This window comes from Corvus brachyrhynchos, unplaced genomic scaffold (genome assembly GCF_000691975.1).
Source record: "Corvus brachyrhynchos isolate BGI_N302 unplaced genomic scaffold, ASM69197v1 scaffold116, whole genome shotgun sequence".
NCBI lineage: Eukaryota > Metazoa > Chordata > Aves > Passeriformes > Corvidae > Corvus > Corvus brachyrhynchos.
In genome coordinates this window covers 14,135,531-14,159,159 of record NW_008240221.1, presented here as the reverse complement: position 1 = coordinate 14,159,159, position 23,629 = coordinate 14,135,531, and the positions used below count along the sequence as shown (strand labels likewise).

The 23,629-nt window shown below is 39.4% G+C and overlaps 1 protein-coding gene across 2 annotated transcripts in view; it reads right to left on the bottom strand.

Moving 5' to 3' along the window:
- Positions 1-23,629, bottom strand: part of RCAN2 (regulator of calcineurin 2) — a 70,854-nt gene that overhangs the window by 32,029 nt on the left and 15,196 nt on the right. The window contains exon 1 of one of the 2 annotated variants that reach the window (XM_008641832.2): positions 4,936-5,250. The exons of the other annotated variant lie outside the window; for it this stretch is intronic. Coding sequence (XP_008640054.1) covers positions 4,936-5,022 — 87 coding nt within the window. The 5' untranslated portion in view covers positions 5,023-5,250. Of the gene's footprint in view, positions 1-4,935; positions 5,251-23,629 lie in introns of those variants that run through there. 2 annotated transcript variants of the gene reach the window in all.

Below are 23,629 nucleotides of genomic sequence, written 5' to 3'. Positions count from 1 at the left end.
AGGTGCCTTCACACAAGTGTGTTAGAAGGACAGAGGCAGAGCCCAAGCTGTGACTGGAACTGGGAGCACCTCAGTGCACAGCAGCACTGGTTGCATGAGCCCCAGTTTTGCTGTCAGAACCTCTCTGTGCTGACACTGAAGCCAAGAGCAGGGTCAGTGTACTGGAAACAGCACTACAGCCTTTGGGAAGCTTCTCTCCTTTACCTCCTCTAAATGAACACAGACAGTAAGCAGAGATCGAAAAACACATATGTCTATTTCTCCAGCAGAACTCTTGGATCATGCAGATTTCACAACCTTATTTGCAATTATAAAGAATTACCAGCAGAAAATACCACCAGAAGTTATAGAGCAGGCCTTTCTAGCCATCAGGGTATTTTTGGCAGTCATGCTGTTGTTTGGTTTCCTCCTTATAGCCTGTCTGTGAAGTCTTATGACTGTGCAATAGACTCTTCCCACGGATCAAGCTCACATGGCTAAGGAGAAGGATGTAAAGACAGAGACCCAGAAACTCTCCCAGCAAGTCATGCTTCCTGCCACTGGACAGCTGGCACTGTCCAGAGGGGCAGCCACACTCCTCTCTTTTTTTCCAGTCTTCTTCACTTGACTCTCACCTTAGAGCACTTGAACTTTAAACCTCAGAACATCTTTGTGAATGAGCCACTTAGACAAGTGGAGAATTTAAGTGGAGAGCAAAAACCACAAGCATCTAGTGTGCTCTTGCCCTTTAGACCTCAGAAGTTAAGACTGCAAAACCTGTTAAAGGCAATAGCAGGACAGTGCTGGCCTCCAATCCATCCATCCCAAACAACTCCCATTAGCAGGGTGCTTACTGGAGCATCTGAACTGAGTAATGAGTTTACAGACTGACAGAGATCCTGCTCCAATGGGGATTAATCCTCCAAAGCAACAGTCAAAACAGTGAAACTATTTCTACTAGTTCCCTTTGCTGCCTGGCTTATGTCCACCTTGGGTTTTTTCCCTGTGTTAAGATAATGGTCCAACCCACATCCCATTACTGTCTTCAGGATGTGATCCATCTGGATCATTACTATTTCTTCCCTCTCACAGTAGTGCCAAGTTGCCCCAATCCTACCTTGTTCCCAAGTGGAATGGTCTGCATGAACACAAATGAGGAGAGAATATCTAGAATTAATCATATAAAAACACATTACTTAGAGTAAGAAATACGAGTTTAAATTCTCTGCCACTGTTTTGGTGATGTCTGGAATTCCTCTATTAGAAATAAACAAGATATTCATTAACTAATTGCTTATGTAACAAAGATCATTACATGAAATTATCATCTAGAAGCACTGAAAGAATTTTAATTATCCAGGTGAGCTTCTAAGCAGAACTGCACTTTGTGATTTCTGTGGTTGCCTTCTCAACTCTTCTAGTTCCTGATCTACAGTCAGTAGCATGTTGATTAGCCTGACCCACTTTTTGGATTAGAAAAGGCAACTCAAAGCAGCAGGTGATCAGTAGTGAAGGGCTTGTTGGATGGGTTCATGGGTGGCAAACCCACGGTGTAAGTGCTGGGGGCCAGCTGCCGTTGCCAAGGCACCCATACAAGCCTCTGTTCATTGAAAGGATGAGCAGCTCCAAATGAAGCAACTAAAAAGCTTTGCCTTCAGTACTAAATAATTGCTCCCCTGTTCCAGAGGCCAAATGGAAACAGAGTGTTTCCAAGCCTGACTGCCAGATGCTAAGAGCATAATGCCTACAGAATAAGGTCTCCTCCAGAGGTAGAAAAGCAGCAATAAGCTGGAGAGCTCCTTCTGCTCCAAGCCCTGTGCCCAAAGCCAGCTCTGTATCAGAATTCCCCAGCTCTTGACAAGTGGCAACTTCCAGGAGTCCTCATTGCCACCTGCTGTGGGAGCTGCTCCTCCAGAGCCCAAACACACCAAGCTCTTCCACTGCAGGCCTGGCAGGCTCCTCACACCCCCAGCCTGCAGCTGTGGCCAACACATGTGCTGCAAAGTGCACAGCGATCCCTCCGTGCTGCCAGCATCCTTCTCCCAAACCTCACGGGAGAACAATGGCTCAGTACAACCAGCATCCTTCTCCCAAACCTCACGGGAGAACAATGGCTCAGTACAACCAGCATCCTTCTCCCACGCCTCATGGGAGAACAATGGTTCAGCGCATCCAGCATCCTTCTCCCAAGCCTCACGTCAGTTCTAAACCTAAACTGAAAACCAGCATCCTTCTCCCAAACCTCACGGGAGAACAATGGCTCAGTACAACCAGCATCCTTCTCCCAAACCTCACGGGAGAACAATGGCTCAGTACAACCAGCATCCTTCTCCCACGCCTCATGGGAGAACAATGGTTCAGCGCATCCAGCATCCTTCTCCCAAGCCTCACGTCAGTTCTAAACCTAAACTGAAATAAAAGTGAGATATGCTGTAAGCATATCCTAAACCCTAAACACAACTCTTGCTGACATCAGAGAACTACTTCTACAGGAGTAACAGCTCATTTTAGCAAATCTCACCAAGCACCATACATATAGTAAGATCTTTAATATCTGTTCTACCACTGAGGGAACATTCCCTTCACACAGGGAGAAGGTTCCCTGCAAGAAAAACTTCTATCGGAGAAGGGACAATAGCCTAGATTTTAGTTGTCAATGCTAGCTGTGCCTTCAGGCTGACCCACAAAAGAGCTGGGCAGAGGGGTAGTCACAGGCTAGGTGGAGAAGACAGGAATTCTGCGCTTGCTTTTGCTCTTCCTCCACACCCATCTCCTCTCAGCAACAGCCTCCTTCCTTTTTAACCCTAAAGCTGTTCCCCATTCTATCAAAGTCAACATAAACTTTTTTATGCCGTGACCATGCTGTCACCAAAAAACCCCACCTTGAAGTGAACCCTTTTGCATTTAAAAAAAAAAAAAAAAGCCATATTGGTTTTTTCCTTGCAATTCTCCTGGAAGTGAGCAAAGAGCAGTAGGTATCTCCAGCTTTAAACTATCAGCAGCAGTGAAACTTTCACAAAGAGGATGCCCACACTGCAGGCTGCTGCATGGGGAACCCGGGGATGAGCACAGAGCTGGCCACAGCCTCCACAACAGAGTTTGGGGACAACCCAGTGGAAATGAGCCTGCAGTGAGCTGTGGGTCACGGAGGACATGCTGCTCATAGCCTCTAAGCCAGGCAACTTCGAAGTAGACTTTGAGTTTCTAAGCTGCAGTGCAGTCTGCAGTGCAGTCCCCACTGTAAATATACCCAAAGACTTTGCAACCAACATTTTAATTCAGACATAAGGGGGGAAAAAAGCAAAACAGGGCAGTTTTAACCAAAGCAAACAAGGTACAGAAAGTCCAAGTAACATAAAAGGGTTACAATTCCTGTAATGTCTCTGTAACCCTTTTGTTCTCTTATCTGATATTCCTGGCCCACACTTTATAGATGCTGCAGCTTAAATCAGGCTAATCTATGTGTTACCCAAGTCAATGGAATGCTTTCTGCTGATTTATGGAAGTCAAAATTTTGCTTTTGCATTGCTACTGACATAAGAATGAGGATACAAGAAGCTCACTACAACTTTAATTTCTTTCACAGTCTTACATCGAACATGGACCAGACACAAAAAGACCCAGGTACAAGATCACATCAATGCAGGTGTAAATCCTACATGTTAAAACAAAATGCTTTCAAGTAAAAAAAAGGAAAAAAAAAGAAAAAAGAATAAATGAATAAGCAGATAAATATTTTACTACTTCAAAATAATACAGGAAACCTGTCCAAATGCAGGCAAGACTCCTCACCTGAATCATTCCTCTGAATTACTCACTATTTTATCTCTAAACCCACTATTAAACTGTTAGGAAAAAGCTTCTTAAATTAAGAAGAATCTCTTGGTGCCAACACAAAAGCATCTGTACAAAGTATAAATGATGGCACATGGTAACAAACTAACAGGGAAATAAAAATCATCATAGCCTCTTGCAAATCAAAGTAGTTTTATTTCCAGATATTTCCAGTGGCTTCAATGTTTGATTCAGAACCAAACAGAACAGAGGTTCAAAATTTGACCTCCAATTTGTAAATCCTTTTTACCGTGTTCCAGTCTTTCAATACTAAGAACCATCAGATTAGAAACTAATTTTGTCTGTACATTTCTCCTTTATAAACTGCTGTATATCACTGTATTACATCTATGAGCTCTTTCAGATGATCTGTGAAAAGCATACTTAGAATTCCTCTTTCAAACTTAATTTGCAGTGATTTTCTTGCAGTAATATGAGAATAAAAGAAAAAGATAATTGATTTAAACAGTAAGCAGTTACACACAATGACTTTTCTACAGCAGTTGTCTAATTAAGAGAATATGAGCCCTGCTTATCAAGCCTTAGATTTAAGCATTGTTTTTCAGGTGTTCATATGATATGCAAGATGCATAACTTTTTGTGTTCTGTTACACTGCAGATGCACCAAAATACTTGCTACAAACTTTTAACCCTTCACAAAAATTTATGCTTGCACATTTGATTGAATGTGAAGGAAAGAAACAGCTGCTGTTCAACCGAGTAAAGATATCTGAAGGTTATCAACATCAATAAATAACATTCACGGCAAGGCTGATCTAAAAAGTAACACTGGATTAAAAATAACTTGACAAAATTAACAATGAAAGATTTTTTTATGAATATGAAACATGCATATGCACAGATGTCAGTTATATAACTCATTTCTTATATCATTAAAGAGTAAACACCAGGCTATTTTTTCAGCTTATCAAAACACACTAAAAAGCAGGCACAATTCCTCTCCCATATTTCTCTCCCCTAATTAACAGATTGTTTCAACTGCGTGTCTTTAACCACCGCAGCAGAATCTCATCTGCCCCCTTATAGTGAATTGCTACATACAAATGCCTATTGTTCCCAAAGGCTTTTCTAAGAAGCAACAAAAGGATTGCAGGCGCATACCTTAACCTCTTGGCTGGCAAAAACCTCCACATCAACCCCACAGGCAACCAGAGTGGAAACATCACAGTCCATGCTACGGGCTGGCATCCCCCGCCTTTGCACACAGAGTTAGGGAAGCTCAGAGTAACAAATGATGGAAGAAAAAATAACAACAAAAAAAATTAAAAATAAATCTTCAGTTCAGTACTGCAATTGAACAGTCCAAGATTCAGTTTCAGCGCTGGCAATGACTGCAAGCTTCCAACACAAGCTCTGTGCACTTAAAGTGAGTTGCTGGTTGCCTGCCCCCCGTACACCCACCAACTGAGCAGGCACAGCATAGTAACAGCGCTATTCCATCTCTCATGGCAATGACATCACCACAAAGACTGACATAAGCTAAATCTATTTTTTCAACCCTTTTATCTCTAGGCAGCACAGTGGATCAAATTGAACATGATTATGTGCTAAATCTGAACTCGGACTAAATCAATTCAAGCAGCGTTCACTGTCAACTGAGTCATAGCTGTTGTTTCAGCTGAGTGCTTATGGTGGCAAAAAAAAAAAAAAAAAAAAAAAAAAAGAAAAGAGATCGCCTGACACTGAAAGCTCCGCTCTGAGTGTAAATTAACCCAGTATTTAAAGCCACTAAGCTCAAGGTAACATTTGTTACTTTATATACTCTAAAATCTACAGCAGAGCACTAATAAAAAACCCCTCAAACCAACAAAAACCTCAGCACTCTGCTTTTAATAGCTCTAAGTCCTCTTTTTTAATAAAGCACACTCTATAACCCCACACAAGGGATTAGAGAACATCTCGTCCTGTCATCAGCAGTGATCAACATGCTGCAAATTTGATCCCAGTGCTTCGCATCCGCGTTGCACTGTGACTCATCCCCAGGAAGAGCAGAGGCATGTGTGTGTGTGATTTGGAAGTCAATACCCCATCAAAGAACAGAACATGAAAATTTCCTTGAAATTAGGACTTCGCATTAGGCAGCCTTTACACCATCCATCCTAAGGGTCAACCCTTCACAAATACAACAGTGTTCAACAAAAGAAACAAGTAGAAGTGAAGATGCTTTACACCTGCTGACTCAGTGGTCTGTTTATTCTTTGCAAGTTTCATCTTTTTTTTAATGATAGAAATAAAGTATCTACATGTCTGGGACTTCTAAAGTGATCTTTATCCCAGACAGGCACCATTATTTTTCCTCTAACATTTCATTCTTGTGATCCATAAATTACTTTTAGTTGTTGTAGGCCTAGAATTGGCATTTATGGATACATCAGATTAACAGGGAGAATTAAAATATTTAACTATTGGTATGAACCTAGGAGCAGCACATGGCTCAATGTGAGAGACTGTTCTGCTTACCTCCAATTCACTCGCAGATAAACTCCTAACTATACTAACATTAGATGTAGGAAGAAGTTCTTCACTGTGGAAGGGCAGTGACATTAGATGCTGAGACAGATAAGCCAAGATCTCTTATCAGAGCAGATTCTTTTCCAAGATCTATGAAATAATTTTCCCATATTTCAACTTGCATTCATAGCAACCTCCCCAGCAGTAATCACAAACTAAGATCCACAGCCAGGACAAAAACATATCCAAGCACTAAATATTTTACAAACCCAAACTATACAGACCAACAGAAATGGAGAGCGCAGCAGAGGGCAATAAATTAATCAATATCGTTTGTCATGATTATCAGTTGCTCTGCACATTGGTCATTTCATCACTGTCAGGATTTTTCATAAACCACAGGAAGCCACTTTTTAGAAAGAATTTGAAATTAACATTTTTGTGAGTGTTTATAGGACCTTTTATTCCTATGTTTGAATATAACATGTTAAAACGGAGAAAAAAAGCCATCAAGGCCTGATGGAAGTTGTAGGCAGACAGCAATGGAAAAATCATGCCATAGAAAAGTGAGAAGCTAGTAAGTGGTATCAAAGAGCTAGAAGGAAACACTGAAAGCAAAGATAAGGCGTGTGTCTGAGTCTTATGAAAGTTTTAGCAGTGATGGACCAACAGGATGAAAACAAAACAAGCATTTGGAAAAGATCAAGAATCAGATGATGATGGTCTCTAAGGCCCATAAAGGCATCCAGAGTGAGTATGATGCCTGGCCTGAGTGTGCTTTTATAGCAGTGATGGAAAAAAGATCTTACAATACAGAGCTACACTGGACAGTTCTGTAATTATTTTTTTCTTTTTTTCTTCTTTAAAAACTGTAACCTATCAATTTCAATAGCCTCTATCTTCTTATGAAAACTGGCACCTGATGTGCAAACTGACCTGTTCCCCTTCATGATTATTCCTGCACTTCTACTATTCATCTCCTTTCAAAAGAGAATCACTGCAGTTTTTTCACTCCATCTGAAAAATCATAATTACTTTCGTTTCTTGCTTTTTCTTGCCTATTCCAAAGTATAACCTAATTTTTCTCCTTAAAAAACCACTCTAGCTCACTAGGGTATTTTAGTGAGCTCTTCACAAAGACAACCTAGTTGTTTTTGTTTCTTGAAAACAAAGATTACCTAACAGAAACTCACAAAGCTTTTGAGTACTCCAACTAATATCTTTCAATATATGTCATATTCTATTTGTTACTGCTCACTTCTCATTTGAAATCAAGACATATTCCTATGTGAATGGTTTTTTTCAGGGCACTCTACAATTCCTTATAGTCTCACCTAATGTTAATGAAAAATTTATTATTGAACACTTTAAAATTGGTGAATATTGACTTATTTCTCCAGTTCAGGAGACTTGCTTTTTATCCAAATTTAAAGAAAAGCATTTCAATTTCTTTCAAAGAATTTCTTAACTCTGTCTCTAGACAGGCTTGCTAAATTCAGTTCACCGAACTCCCAAGAAAAAGTGAAGCCATGTTTCATGCATATTTTAAAGTATTGTATTTAATAAATAGAAATTGATATAGACAGACCTGCAATTCAGCATTGTACTGATACTCATTTAGTAGGTTCTCCAGATCACAAACTGGTACCAGTATGTAACTCTACTGCCATCCCTCACCAATTTTACATGGGGTTTAAGACCATGACCATAAATTCTGAGAACAGAAAGTGGAGAGTTTTGAACTGTCATTCAGAAGCTTCTTAATTTGTTTCAGTGTTTGTCCATAGTAACAGTTGTGCATGGAACTCAAGGGGCACTGCTCGTTATATGTGAATATTTTAGGGAGATGAATTTAGGAGCAGTTGAGGCTCATTTGTAAAATCAGGCTGAGCAGGGAAATAGCAAGTTTTCACAGTTACATGTACAGGCATCAGACAGATTCTAGAACTCAGAGCAATATTCCAGGTTACTGTTCCTTCATATGCACCACAGTAACCCCATAGCATCACTAGACTCTGATGATCAACACTTGATGATCAGGTTTTATATTTTAATCAGCCTTCAGAAATACAAAAAGCTTCCCCAACCAGAAGGAAAAAAGAAGCCATGTGTTCCAGCCAGGGACAATCTTGCATTCTGGATCTGTACAGTTCTAGGATAATGCAGTCTGAGCGTTTACTCCAGTGTGTGGAGTTGTTTTCCTTCTGTAGTTACAGCTGTGTCTCAGCTTAACACATATGAGCAGCACCACAGATTTAAGATTTTCAAGCTCAACTCTCAAGTCATTAAAACAACTTCTGCAAAATCTTGACCCTCCTTTTGCAAGCAAACTACTACTCATTTAGCCTTAGGGAAACTTCACTGGCTCTGGACCTCACAGTAACATCAGACACATGGTAACCAAAACCAGCAGCTAAATTCAGAACCAATCCTGACTTTCTTGCTCTCTGGATGAAGCTTGTGCTTTTTGAACCCTTGGTACTAGAGGGGTTATTTTTGTAGCACCTCTGCTTGCAGGTGCAAACCTAAGTCAATGTACAAACCCAGAAAAATAAAAAGGAGCCCTCCATCAATGACCCTTTGAGGGCTGAATGGAACACTGGGAATGGATTCACATTATGGCTGACTGAAGTGTTTTTAATTATGTGCATCTCAATTGATCTCGTTCAGCCTACTACACAAGTAAACAGCATTTAAACCATGCCCCTACCTGTCAATAGGAAGATACTTTTACAAACATAATCTCATTTTTAATGGAATTATACGTAATAAATACCTTTAAAAACCCATAAAAATTAAGTAATGTAAGAGACAGCCCTGAAAAAAAAAATCCAGAAAAGAATACAATTCTTCCAATTTCTCTGTCTGCAGCAGAAGATAAGAAAGGCCAACCAGAAACATTCTTCAGGAACAAAGTTAGCTCCTTCAAAGAAGTGCTTCACAAGGACAAAGAAAATACAATGGTGAACACTGGGTAGGGTTCAGCTCAGCCACAGAAGGAAAATAAAAATGTTTTTTCTCATGACAGTGAGCACTGGCTCATACTAAAGTCAATTACCCCCAAAAGGATGGAAGCACCAGAAAAGTCCAGCCAGAGGAACACACCAGCAAACAGAACAGCCATCAAACTGTTTGGAAATATATCTTTTAAGTAGAACATTTAACAATCATTTGCAGTAAATAAGGAATACTGAACTATCCAACAGCTACAAACCCACTAATTTTCCCAAGATAAGTCTGACCCCCAAGCTAAAGTTTCTACAAATCTGAAATTGGCATCAATTGTGGCAAAAAAAAAGGACTCCAATTCACCACTTCTCATAATAAATAATCATTCCTATGGAGATTTTTAAAGACACAGAATCTTGACCAGACAAGAAAAATTTAATTAAACTTAGAATAATCCTAAATCAATAAGTTCCTCATACATGCAGAGAGACTTTTGATCTTAGAAAATGCCTTGGCTGGCTGTGCTTTTTGGAAAGGTAACTTTTCTGTATTTTAAGTGATATTTTGCTTTTCTGTAGGCAATAACTTCCTGTTAGTCACGCTTCTAGGTCTCGGACTCTGAGAGCATCCAAGAAAATAAAACAATTCATCAGCATTATGAAGGATTTCTCCCTCTTTAATAAAGATAATATCAAACAACTCAAAGGCCTGCACATGATGGGAGAATATTTCAGTGACTGCATAAACAACTGTGCCAGTCAGGCAGCATCACTCTGCTGTCTCATTTAGCTACACACAAGCTGCAACTGTGAGTCAGAGCTGCTCAATTATTTTAACGTGGCTGAACCATTCATAGTCCTTCGTTTCCAAGTAAATTCAGGGAGGTATGAGGGGGTGGAAATCCATGCGTGTGTCTTCTGTCAACTCAGAATGGTTACAAATCCTTTTCTGTGCCAGATCCACGCAGGAAAACAACTGTTATGGTCCCAAACTGCAAACCCCTCTCTCTGGTAAAATGAACTGCTGCAGTTCAGGAGTCAGGACATCCTTGATTCATCTGGTGAACTCATGACCACCTACAGAATATGTAACACACACCTGAATCCCTGGCAAGAGAAGAAGATCATACCCCTACAGTGTAAGCTGAATTTATTTGCAGCCTATCTAAACATGATCATTGATAAATTGCATAGGTTTCAAATTAAGAGAACTAAACATAGATGCCCACATGCTGGTATACACATTGCCAGTATAAGCAGCAGATTTCATAGCTCCAGCATGGAGAGTTAATGCAATAGGAAATACCTAAAGGTATCCAAGACACATGCATACAGGCTTGACAGACATGATCAAGGACCTCTGGAAGATCCCTCTCCTCTAAACCATCAGCCAGAGGCACCAAGAGGTTCTTTAAGATATTTAAATTAGCATTTATTATCTGGGCAACTGTTCAACACACTCCCTGTTCAATGCACTCCATGGACTATTAGAGTGGGATTTTGCTGATCAATCACTTGCTGTGTAGTTTAGGATGGCCTGAATTACTCTCCAGCCTCTGACTGCTAATGAGATTTCCAGCAACTACAAGTGAAACTTAACCATCTAGCACATATGTACATATGTATAACTGATGCTTAAATATAAGTGTTAAACTTGAACTGAATGCTACACAGAATTCTCACTGTGCCTCGGTTTCTCCAACAGCAAGACAGGAATGGTGATACCTGCTCTGTCAATGTATCCAATGTTAATGAGCATGGGTAAAACAGATTTTTATGCTGTCTTTAATTTTATAAAAGTGGTAACAACCACAGACTAGAAAATAGGCAAAGTCCTTATATATGTTTATTCTTGCAACACTTGAAAACAGAATTAAAACCAGGTCCTACATGGGTTCTGTACAAGATTCACACACAGAGAGAATGCCAGGCCAGTGCTCTGAGAGATGCAGGAAACTGAAATCCCAAGCACCTCCTCAGTTCCCAGGGGGAAGATGGAGTTGCTCAGAGGCTGTCACAGGAACAAGACACTGAAGAAATTGATTAAATTCTTCACAAGAACTACCTTTATGACCTTGGATGAAGAACATGCAGGAACACACGTTCAGAATGGCTCAGAGCTTTGTGTTTTATTTAGATTTTAAGTGAAAGCTGGGCAGGACAAGTACTCTCCATTACTGTTTGTTATTTAATGGATGATGCCAGTTGGAACAGGTCTGTAATACTCCTGCCTAAAACTGTGATTTGCAGTTATCCACGAGCTCTGTTAACAGCTTCAAAATGTATTTTTAAATAATTTCCATTTACCCTTACTCATCTCAGACTAGCAAGGGTATTTAACATGCCTGTATGTTTTCCTTGTCATTTCAGACGCTTCATCACAGCAAAATGCCCTTGAAAGAAGAGCCTGGAATACCAATGCTCGCTGCTGTGAGAGAGACCAACCTTATCTCTCAACTGCAGCTCTGCACAGGACATGCAGGTGAGAGATTTAATGGCTGTGCTGAGAGAAAAGAGCGTTTACTGCCAAGCCAGCAAAAGCAGCCCAGTTCAAAGGGAAAAAAAAAAAAAAAAGAGAGAAAAAAGGTCCACTATCAAACAGCATGTAGTCAGAGCAAATGCATGCATGCAGCATGCAAACAGCAAATAATGAGGCAATGAATAATAGATTTCTTATGTAATTGATATTTTATCCTGATATTATAGGGTGGGATTTATTTTGCTGCAACACTTTAAATCAAATAGTCTCTTCTGTTAATCCCCAGATCAAACTGCAGACAAAACTGCAGACAGGTGTTGATACTTAAAATTTGCCATATACACATATTACTTCTTGTCTTCATTACAGATGACACTGTTCTCTATTTTGATAAATCCTCTGCTATTATTTTTTATTTATGTTCAAAAGACAGATGGAGGTTAGATACAATGAGACCTAAAAGTCAGGTATAAAGATTCCAATGGCTCTAAAGTGAAATGAGAAATCTCTTACGGAATTTTTTTTTTCCCCTAGAGCATGAAAATGATGATCAGGAAAAAAAAAATGAAAGAAATCTGAGTAATTCTAAGATACTAGTGCACTTGTAATGTATTTATAAAATGGATTTATCCTAGTTGTTCCTTACAAGACTGATTTCATTATTTCACAAACAGAAGAAAGAGACCATGATGGGCTATTTAAGTGCCTGTATCTTATTTGAAGATAGATCAGATTTAGTTTCCCTCTTTTGCTCTCTCTAAAACCCAAACCTGCTTTCCCAACTAGAACTCAAGAAACAGTCCTCCATTGACCCAGCCCAGGAAAAGACTAGAACCAGTTCCATTCCTATGTTTTGAACTCTCAGTTTACTCAGTACCTCCATATTTCTTATGAAGTGTGATACAGCTATAAAGAGACATCAACAAAAATAAAATAATTTAAAAATTAAAGCAGAACTAGTTCCCATACAGGCATCTCATATATGAAGTATCAGTGTGGTTTCAGAAGGTATTTAATACCGTTCCAGATCATTTAGTTATTCTTTATGTTGGTTCACTCTCTAATAAAAGAGCTTGACACTGAATTGTCAATATTAAATTGACAGTAATTAAATAGCAAATACATTAAACTACAAGTGAGTGACAGAAAATTGATCTTATTTCAAAGCAACTGATCTATATTTAAACAGTCAGCTTCCTTCTGAAACATGGAGCTTCAAACAACTAACCCAAATACATGATATTCCCCAAACCAAAGCTTTTTCCAGTAGCAGAACATTTCCATACAAAAATTCCATTTCATTCTACTTTTTCTAGGAAAGTAGAAAAAGGAAAAAGGTTCAGTAAAGCCAAAGGCAGAAGTGGGAGAACCCAAATCTTGGGTCCAACTAACCTACAGCAAGTTCAGCTATTACTTTAGAAGAGGGTTTGTTTTGTAGGTTGGTTGGTTGGTTGGTTTTTTCTTTTTCTTTTTTTTCCATTTTACTTTAAGTAATTCAGTTTTAATCAGAAGCCCCTGTCAAAACTGGAAAAACCAGAAATAACTGTTTCTTTGAAGTTCTGTGAAGTTTCTTGTTTTCCTGGAAGCAAGATTTTCTCATCATCTATTTTTTCATTCTTTTATAGACTCTTACAATCTTCTGGTTGCTTCACATCTCTGCAAACTCAGCTTATGATCTTGTTTGGTTTTGGGAATATGCTGGTTAATTTTCTGTAGATTTAACACATTTGGGGCCTAGAACTGATTCCAAAACCACACCTGCAGTTACTCCAGTTAACTAAGTCTGCCAAGAATACTCTAAGCTTAGAGACCCTGTAGCACACAACAGTCCACATCAGCACTGATATTGTTGGCCATTTTTAAGATCTTTCTGCGAGCTTCTTCTCCCAGCCACACTTTAACAGTTAAAGATACTTTCTAGAGCCTAATGGACCTGTTTAATTAATTTTTTTTCAAAAACTGTATTAAGACATTCCAATTGCAAAGGTCAAAAAAACATACAGTCACTGGATCTCAGAAAATGTGAAGTAAAACTCACATAAAGTCATAACTTCAGTTCCACAGCAACTGCCTTTGACTTGTGCATGTTCAGACACACAGATGCAGACCCAAAAATTTGATGTGAGCTGTCCTCTGGAGCCCAGTCCATCTATCACTTTATCTAAGATAGACTTAAACACCCAGATGAGGGGAGTCTTTAACAAAAACTGTAGTTAAAATTATCTGTTAGTACAGGATTACTTTACCTGCTACTCAATTCTGCATGCCTAATCATGCCCGCTTGTGTCCCAGTTAATTCCACTCTGAATTTTGCTCACAACCTTATCACAGCTGACTTCATCACCAAGCAAAGCGTATTTAGTTATGTTTATATTTCTTCACAAGTAAGCTCATCAAATTATCTGAGAATATTTATTGGTGATTTAACTTTAATTTGCTAATTATTTTTGCAATCTGTTAACACAATTTCACGGTAATATTCTATTCTAGTTACATGAATCAATTCATGGAAGTTATGGATACAACTCCAATTAAATACTTATCACATAGCTATAGACCACTTAATTTTCTCTTTAGTCACTTAAATTAGAACAATGCAAATGAGCTATGAATGGAAAGTGCCAGCACTTAAGCACTCAAAAATTTCAACCATTAAGAGTTAATCCAATAGCCTCATTTTTTATACAGTGCACTGTATCTCAGTTAAGGGGGGAAAGAAGTGTCTGACTAAAAAACTCCAGTCCTCTCCACCTTGTGCCCCTTGATGTGAGGTGTTCCATACTAATGTTTACCATAAAATATGGATTTGTTTCAACCATTTCTTTTTTCTTGCAGCAAGCAGAGCTTACTGTAGAAAACTGTTTCTTCATTTTAAAAGACAAAAAAGATTTAAGTATTAATTTGCAATTTAATATGAATTTTTAAAGTAATATCTGTACATTTTAGTCATAAGCTGAGATTTTACAGTCAGAACTTCATATTCATCCTTCAACTTACGATGGACAAGCAAAATCCTGCTTTGGTTCACTTGAGATAGCACCAACTATGTTACACTTTCCTGAGGCCACAGAGACAAATTTAGGCTCAGATACTACAACACAAAGCAAGAGGCACCTTGGCTGTACCACCTGCTCTCTCAAAGGATCACTTGGAACTGCTTTGTTTCATTCCATGGCACTGGTTTCATTGACTTGAACAAGAAGAAATTCATGCCCCAAAATGTGTGTAACAGAGGAAGTCACAACTCTTTAAATTAGCACTTGAAAGAGTGCTAAAGAGTGTTCTAACACTGGAATATATGCAATGATAGCAACCCCTTCTCATGGAAAGGATAAGCCCTGCAGCTGATGCAGTAATTTAGAGTAGGAATGAATCTCAGCGTGTGTCTCAAGCATGTTTGTGTTTCTGTAACACATGGAAAAAACTGAAGACAGTCACGGGCCAAGAAACATCCTCGAAGATAACTGAATTACAGCTTGAACAAAAAATAGTGTCCTATCTTTTGGACAGAGCAACTGAAAGAGTTACTGTTTCCTGTTCTGTCAATGTGCTTGTAGCATCCTAAAATGTGATGGCAATGTCTGGTTGCCATTTATGAAGTATTTTACATACACCAACAGTGCAGCCAAATTTCTGAAGAGACATGAACCAGGCCATATACAGTGAGCAGATTTTAAAAAGAACCAATTTCCCAATAAAACAATTCCTGTATCAAGTCACAGATTGTCTCGGGGCAGTCTGCTCCATGTTAGACTGTCCTAAGAGAAGGCCACTGAAGCCTTCAAGGCATCACTTTCACTGCAGTGATGAACATAATATATAAAATTTGCACATGAAAGGAGAGCCCCTTGCTAAGCACCAAAAGACTCCCATTAGTCTGCCAAGGCTATGAGCCAAGAGAGCACAGTGGTCATGGACCAAGGGCAGTGTACAGCCACAGGGGCTTCAACTGAGCCCACCCTGGCAAGCAACACAAACCCACAGGGACTGAAACCACACTCACGCATAAAGACACATATTCTGGCATCCCTAATGATAGTCCCAACTTGCTTCCTTGTTTCTGTAAAGCTACGAAGGAAAAGCTGGATGACAGACAGACAGGTTTCTATATTAACATCCACTTACACGTGGAGTTAGCTACAAATCTGTAAAACAAATGTTCAAAAGCTACTTAATATCACAGAATCATAGGAGGGACCTTTAAAGGTCATCTAGTCCAACCCTCCTGCAATGAGCAATTTGTCAAATCTGACCTTGGCTGTTTCCAGGGATGGGGCATTTGGAAAGTACATAGATTACAAAAGCTTTTCTGGAAGACACAGTAGTTACCAAGTACAAAATTGTGCCACAGAGAATCTTCAAGGCATTGCTAGGATTTTTTAAACATCAATGTAAGTCTAGAAAAAAATTACATAAATTTTAATGGCCCACATCTTCAACTTTTCCTCTAATGCCTTTGAGCCATTCCTGTTACAACAACTGCTGTATTTCAATTCGCTAATGAAATTATTCCATTTATCAAGATAAACACAAATAATTATTTTTGCTAGCTTATTTCCTACTACACAAATTTCTGAAGTAAAACATTTATGCAAGCTTAATGCTCAAAACCAACAGCAGTTGGTTTTAGGGGCAGTTCCTCTGCCCCTAAAATGTAGACAGGATTACAGGTTAAGAACTACTTCTAGAGCAAAAGGTGATCAAAGGAATATTTTTTCAAAGCAAAATTTTAAAAGGCAGAAAAATAATCCAGAGGCATTTTTTCTATTGTTAAAAATTCATTGCTCTCAAACAGTGATTTTATAATCCACAGGACAGCTGCATGCTGCAACCAATATAATTTTTGTAATATTTTAATAATTTTTATTATTGTCTCTCCATAATTCTTTATATGTAATAATGATTGAGAATTCAGTTGTACAGAATTTGCTTTGTCTGAATTGAAGTATTACTTCCTTTGGTAAATGGGAACCCAGAGGCACTGGTATTTACAACATGAATTTGTTAAGTAACAGAACACTGCAGAAGAACTTACATAAATAAAAGTGACCTGAAGTCCATGCAGTTTTAAATTCAAAGGAAAGAACAAACAGATCCCAGACAGAGATTTCAGTCTTCAAAATGGCAGATAACAGAGAACCAAACCCAAGCTTCTTTCTTTCCACTATCTCAGACCTCCATTTATCAATGTACAGAATCTGCTGCAATCTGGAAAGCCACTCAAAGTGGGTGAACTAGAAAAAGAGAATCCTGTGTTCCCTCTACATCCTGTTTTTGCAGAATAAAGTTTTCTAACCATTTAATCTTGACTCTTAAATTACTTTTGAGATGTCATTATTTGAGTGCTTTCTTGGTTTAGTGCATTGTTTATAAATACTAATAAAAAACATCTGAAACTTTCACCTCAAATCAAAGGCAGGGGGTTAGAACAACCTTAAATTTCATCAGTCTGGGGTTGTGTCACCAACTCATAAAACCCCATGACTGGACGAACATAAATACAGCTTCCTTAAATACAGGCCGAAAGGTGGTAGCAAGCACAAGCCTGCACAAAATCAAGAGATTTTTGGACAGTGTTTTGAAAGAGATCATTGCAATCCATACACTTGAATGCTAAAATCAGGCAGCAAAAGTTTAGAGTTGAACTCTTTTTGAACAGAATCTTTATTAGATTTTCGTCTAGTATGGTTTATTTCAGTAAATGAAATCTCATAGATAAGGGGGATCACATACAATAAATAATTTCAAACAGAAAATTGCCATTGGAGAGCAGGCAGGTGCAGAACCAAGTGCAGAAGAGGAGAACACTCCCTTCAGTGCCAGCAGCGGAAGTACCAATCCGTGGGAAGGCTGTGAATATCTTCTATTGAATTGTATTATTAGCAGCAATTTTATCTGTCATATTTATGACAACCCACACGTGACCCAGGACAACTCATGCACCAGGTCAGCATTCACAGATCTGCCAATGGCTCAAAGTCTTCAAAGCATGAAAGATCAGGACTGGGTAAGGTAACGTAACTAGCATTCGGAAAAAGCCACTGCATTCCCAAGGTTTGACAGTAGAATACTTCCAGGTAAAGAAAGACAAGTGATTGTGTCACTTCACAACACCTCAGCACAATTTAAGGAGATAGAGAAAAGATGACGGTGGCATAGGAAGTGAATACACTCTTGTCATTGAAGAACAAGCTCCAAGATGTCTGTGGGAATGTTAACAGGGCAGGATGATTGGCACTGCTGTGGGAAAGAAAAAGAGAGGAGCGATTTGAAGGATGTTTAAGTGTGGGAGGGAATAAATGCAGAGCAAAGAAGGCGATAAATTTGAAACGGAAATGTAAAACAGTGGCATGAGTACGTAAGAGTGATCGAGTTGGAGAGGGGAAAAAAAGAAACCTGAGCACATTCCTATCTCACACCATTTTGCATCTTCCAATACATCAGAATCACAGGCTCCATGATTCACAGGGAAGATGCTTACCAGCAATGCTGAATAATGAAATAGCCTGGGAGAAAGCATGGGAGTCGTGATACCCAAGTGCGTGGTCAGCTCAGCTCAGAGGCTGTGCTGGTCAATACATTTCTGCAGCCACAGAACCAGGGAAAGAAAAGTTCTTAAAGTTGAAGTTTGCTGAGCACAGATAAACTTTGATGAATTGTGTGGGCCTGCCACCTGGAACCAGGGCAGAGGTATTTGAGACATACTCAGCATAAAAGAACAAAAAAGACATCAGAAGAGGAACAAGAGTTCGGTTGAAGTCATTCAAGTTTTTACATTGCCAGCAAAGCACACGTAAGTGAGCATTAAACCAGGCCAACTGGATTTAAGGAGCCAGATAAGAATTGGGAAGCTGAATCAACTCCAGCTTTTGTGGTGATGACTCAAGTCAGGAGAAAAAAAGGAATGCTCCAAGACTTAGAGATGCTTTCTACCAAAAGAGACAATGAAGCACAGAAAACAGTAGGCTATGCCTATGAGTAAATTGGGAATACAGTCTCAAATCCAAATCTAATAAGAGATTGTTACAACCTAAACCTAAGAACATACTAGAAGCTATTTTACTTCCATAGAATTTGATTTTAATTTGGGTAAAAACTTCAACAAGTGCCAGTCAGAGAAGTGCCCAAATTTGTGTAATAAAATCTGTGATAAAATTATTCTAGGGAGTGCTAAATCAGTATGAGCAATTGATCATTTTAAATTAAGTGGTCTGCAATGATAAATTTAAGTGAGGACAAACAGGAACCAGGAGTAGTCTGATACCAGCACATCAACACTCCTGAATGTACACAGAAAATTCTGCTTCATACAGAGCTTTTTTAGGAATGTGTTGCATGAAGTTGTGACTTTTTTATAAAGGAAGGAAGATGAGTAAGAATCAGGGAATAGCTGCAGCTGGAGGGCAAGTCTGGAGATCATTTAGTCCAACCCCCTGCTCTGTGCAGGGTCAAACTAGAGCAGGTTGCTCAGGGTCATGCCCAGTCAGGATTTGACTATTTCCAAAGATTGCCCACAGTCTCTCTAGGCAAACTGTGCTAACACTTGACCGACCGTCTCACCATAAAGAGAGGTTTTAGTATAAACTTTTTTTTTAATATTTAAATTAATTTTCCTTTTTTTTTTCAGTTTGTGTCCACTGAAAAACATTGAGAAGAGTCTGGATTCAGCTTCTTCACTCTTCTACAGCAGATGCTTATGTACAGCACTGGCCTGAGCAGCAACCCCAGGGGTGCACCACCAATGTCTGACCTCCAGCAGGACTTTGTGCTGCTGATCACAACCCTTTTAGCTCAGCAGCTGAGCCACTTTTCAATCCTCCTCACTGTCTACTCATCTAATACCTACTTCATTCATTTGTGCATGGGGATGGTACAGGGGACAGTGCCAAGAGACCTAAAGTCAAGATAAAGAGTATCTACTGCTTTCCCCTCATCCACTGAGGTCATCACCTCACCACAGACCATCATCAGGTTCACCAGGCATGAATTTCTACATATTTAACGTTTCACACTATAATTTAAGGACTGAATCAAACCCTACATTTAACATTTTTTCCCCTCTCCCATTATTTGCCTTTCTGTCCCCTCTGTTTTTTATTCTCTCTCTCCACATCTGAAATTCAGCCAAGCACACCCTAGCATATCATATTTGTAGATGGCTGTTCAGTACCTTCACAACACAGACACGTAGAGATAAGAAGACAATCCATGGTAATGCAATAGTCACTCGTTACCAAAAATAGATTTTTCTTTTAAAATGTTTTAGAGAGTTTACATGACTTAGGCTCATGTTATATATGGCCCCAGGTATAAGTTTTAAGTCTCCACAAGCAGGTAAGAAAAATCTCAACTTCAATACATTTCACATACACAACAGTATTTTATAGGTGCAAGTGTATTTGCATTTAATTCAGACAAGGATTGTGCTTTTGAAGCAAACCTCCTGACAACCCTCACCTATCACACTTTGTTCTACACCAGTGCTCAGGCTGAGTGTGCAAATTGGGTTTCTTGGGACAAAATTGAAGTGGAAGAGGCATTCCAGGCATGCTCAGTCCAGACAACACAAACTAGGTTCAAAAGTAGTCTGAAATACCACATCCACACACAAATACAACAGACCCACTCTGGCCAGATTCAGTCCAGAGACAGCTTCCTTTAGCAGAGGTTGTCAGAAACTAAGAATTTCAGCACCAGGTACTCGGCCACTATGTGGAAAAAAATTAAATTTAATCAATGCAAAAAAGATTAGGTTGGTGTCAGAATTCTGATCTATTTTCCATTTCTTTCTAGTTAAGCAGGAAGGAACACTAAGATGAGAACTTCTGATCTGTAGTAACAACAATGCACAGAAGGGCCAGGAATAAGTCCAAATAAAAGCACAATTCTAAGAGGCCTGCAACCACCCACACTCCATCTATGGCAGGTTATACACAAGGAAACTACATTTGCCAATTAGACAAGAAAAAGGCTGGCACCAAACACAGTGAATCAGTTTTCTTCAGCAGATGTCAATCTTCACAGGGAAAGATTAAATGCTTTACAAAGCCCTAAGAGAAACACAGCACAAAGAAATGACTGATTTTGCTGAATGACCTTCAAAAGTCAAAGCACAAAAGAACAGCCACATACCTAAACCCACATTACTTTCCAGGATACTCCAATAAAGTGCCAGGTAAACCTATGTTTTACAGGTCAGCAGAATAATCGACATTGGAAGGGACCTCTGGAGGTCATCTGGTGCAACCTCCTACCCAAGGCACAGAGAGCTTCAAGGTCAAATCAGATTGCTCAGGGCCCTGTTCAGTCAACTTCCAAAAAATCTTCCAAGGATAGAGCTTCCTCAGCCTTCTTAGCAGCTTCCTCAATCTTCTTAGCAGATTCAGTGATTACCCATTGTGAAAACTGCTTTTTCCTTTTAAGTTTTGAGGTGGCAAATTCTGACTGGGTTTATTTGCTGCCTTCTGTGGTGCACCTGCAAGAAAAGTCTGTCTGTCTCTTCTCTGCACTCACTTGGTGGCAGAGGACAATTAAGTCCCTCCAGAGTCTTATTCTTCTCCTTAGGCTGAACAAACCAAATCCCACACACAGGCTCTCCTCATTACATGCTCTCCCCTTCCATCTTGGAGCCCCTCTCCAGCTTGTCTACATCTTTTTTTTGTGTGCAGAAGCCCAAAACAGGACACGCTATCCCAGATATTGCTTCACCAGTAAATAAAATAAATCACCTCCTTCAGCCTGCTGGCTCTACGCCTGCTGACGTAGCACACGATGCAGTTATCTGTGACTGAAGACTGGAATCTGAGCATTTTAAAATACAGAAGCCCCACGGTGAGAAAATAGAAATGAAACACAGCTGGAAGCAAATATACCCCTTTCTGCTGCATCCTCAGAGATAGAAGGACTACTCTGCGGGGGGCTTTCCATCCAGCAATAAAGTGGCTTTCTGCACTGCAGGAAACTCAGTGTGTTCTCTGGTTCCCTGGGAAGTCCCTTTCCAGTGTCTCTGCAGCTTGTGCTCCTGTCTTACCAAAACTCTGCTGCACTGCAGGTTTCTTCCTCTTTACCTTTCTCCTCCCCTGCTATGTCCTGCTCTGGAAGCCTGCTTTTCCCAGGGCTCAGCTGCTTCCAAGGAACAAACAACATTTCTTTGGCTGTTCAGCAGCTGAGGCTTCAGGGTCCAGTAGCTCACAGAAGGAAAACTGAGCTCTTAAAATCACTCTCAGACATTAAAAAAACAAAACCACAGGCATGAGAAATAATACACTAATACTAAGCATTCAAATATAATGCAAATATCACCTGTTTCATAAGCACTTTAAAGAGCTTTCACTAAGACCGACTTATCTAAATCCTGACCTGACGATCTCGTTTGTGAGTTGAGGAAGTATGGGCTGCACGATCAGACTGTTAAAATGGGTTGAGAACTTGCTGAACTGACAGGCTGGAACACTAATTATCAAGTGCTTAACATCCACTTGACAAAAAATAACAAGATGAATATCACAAGGGTCAGTATCAGGGCACGCACTGCTCAGTATCTTCCTAAGCACTCTGGGCAACACGGCAAATTGCAAATGTGCTGAAAGTGCAAATGAAGTAAAATAGTAAAGAAGGAGCAAAGACTTCTGTTTCAATTAAAAAAAAAAAATAAAAAAGAAAAAATTCACTTGAAGGGTAATACAGGTGTCATCTGCCCAGAGAGGCTGTGAGTTACATGGAGGTTTTCAAGAGCTGATGAAAAAAGTCAGAGTTGACCTCAACTAGTGCTGGCAACAGTCCTAAACTTGAAGGCAGAGGCTGAACCAGATGGCCTCCAGAGATCCCTTCCAACCCATGTCTGTGTGATCCTGTAAAGATACAATGCAGGAACTTAATTGCTCAGGACAGCAATAGTAATTTGGGGAACAAACACCCCTGGCGAAGACAAAGCATGCCTTAGTCTAACACATGGATGAACCTAATAAAACAATTCCCATCCTACCCAGGCAAAAGGGCACTTGTTACCACTCTCAGACTCAAAAAGGAATGTGTTGGTTTCAGACCTTCTCATTAGAGGTTTTTAATTATAATGCACATGAGGAAAAGCAGGACAGTCTGCTTACTTGTACACACAAAAAACCCTGAAGTAGAGAGAAGTCAAATTCAAAGTCAAATAATACAATGTACTTTGTATTGCCAAGAGCTTAAAGAAGATTCTGTCTTTTGTCTGACAAATCTCTGTCGACTCCTCCTTGACTGCCACTTAAATATCACTGTAAGATACATTTTAAATATCTCACTACGTTTACCCAAATTTTCAATTACAATATAACTCATCACAACGGCTTCTGAGCATACGAAACCACGTTTTAGCTAGTGGGCCTATAGGCTTTTCCACCATTGCCAGCAGAAGTAAGATATTCCAGTTAGAGCAAACTGCTTTGCAAATAAAACGGTAACTCTTGCAGTGATGAGTTGTCTCTCTACCTAAAAAATTTCTTGTGCCCAGTCTGAGTTGCCTAAACTGCCGTTCTTAAAATTACCGGACTGTTCTACTAGTCCAAGAAAATCACAGTGAGCTTCCATATTAGAATTATTTTCCTGAAGGTTGCACACACATTGCGTGAATATGCACATGCGACACAAAAACCAAACTGCAGAAACAATCAACTGTAGGAAGGTTTATTATCTGCTCTTACATACTAAGAATACAGAAAAAAGTAATCATCACAGTTCATGCAAATATATTATGCTAATTTTTTTCTACACACAGCAAAACCATTTTTAGTTATTACCTTAGAGAAGGAAGTTCATAATTAAATGTTCTGGCTTAGGATTCACTGAAAAGTCCAAGTTGCATAAATATGACACGATAGCACCAAAATTACTTAAGGTATTAAAGGGACATGAGTCATATCTACCTAAAACAACTGTT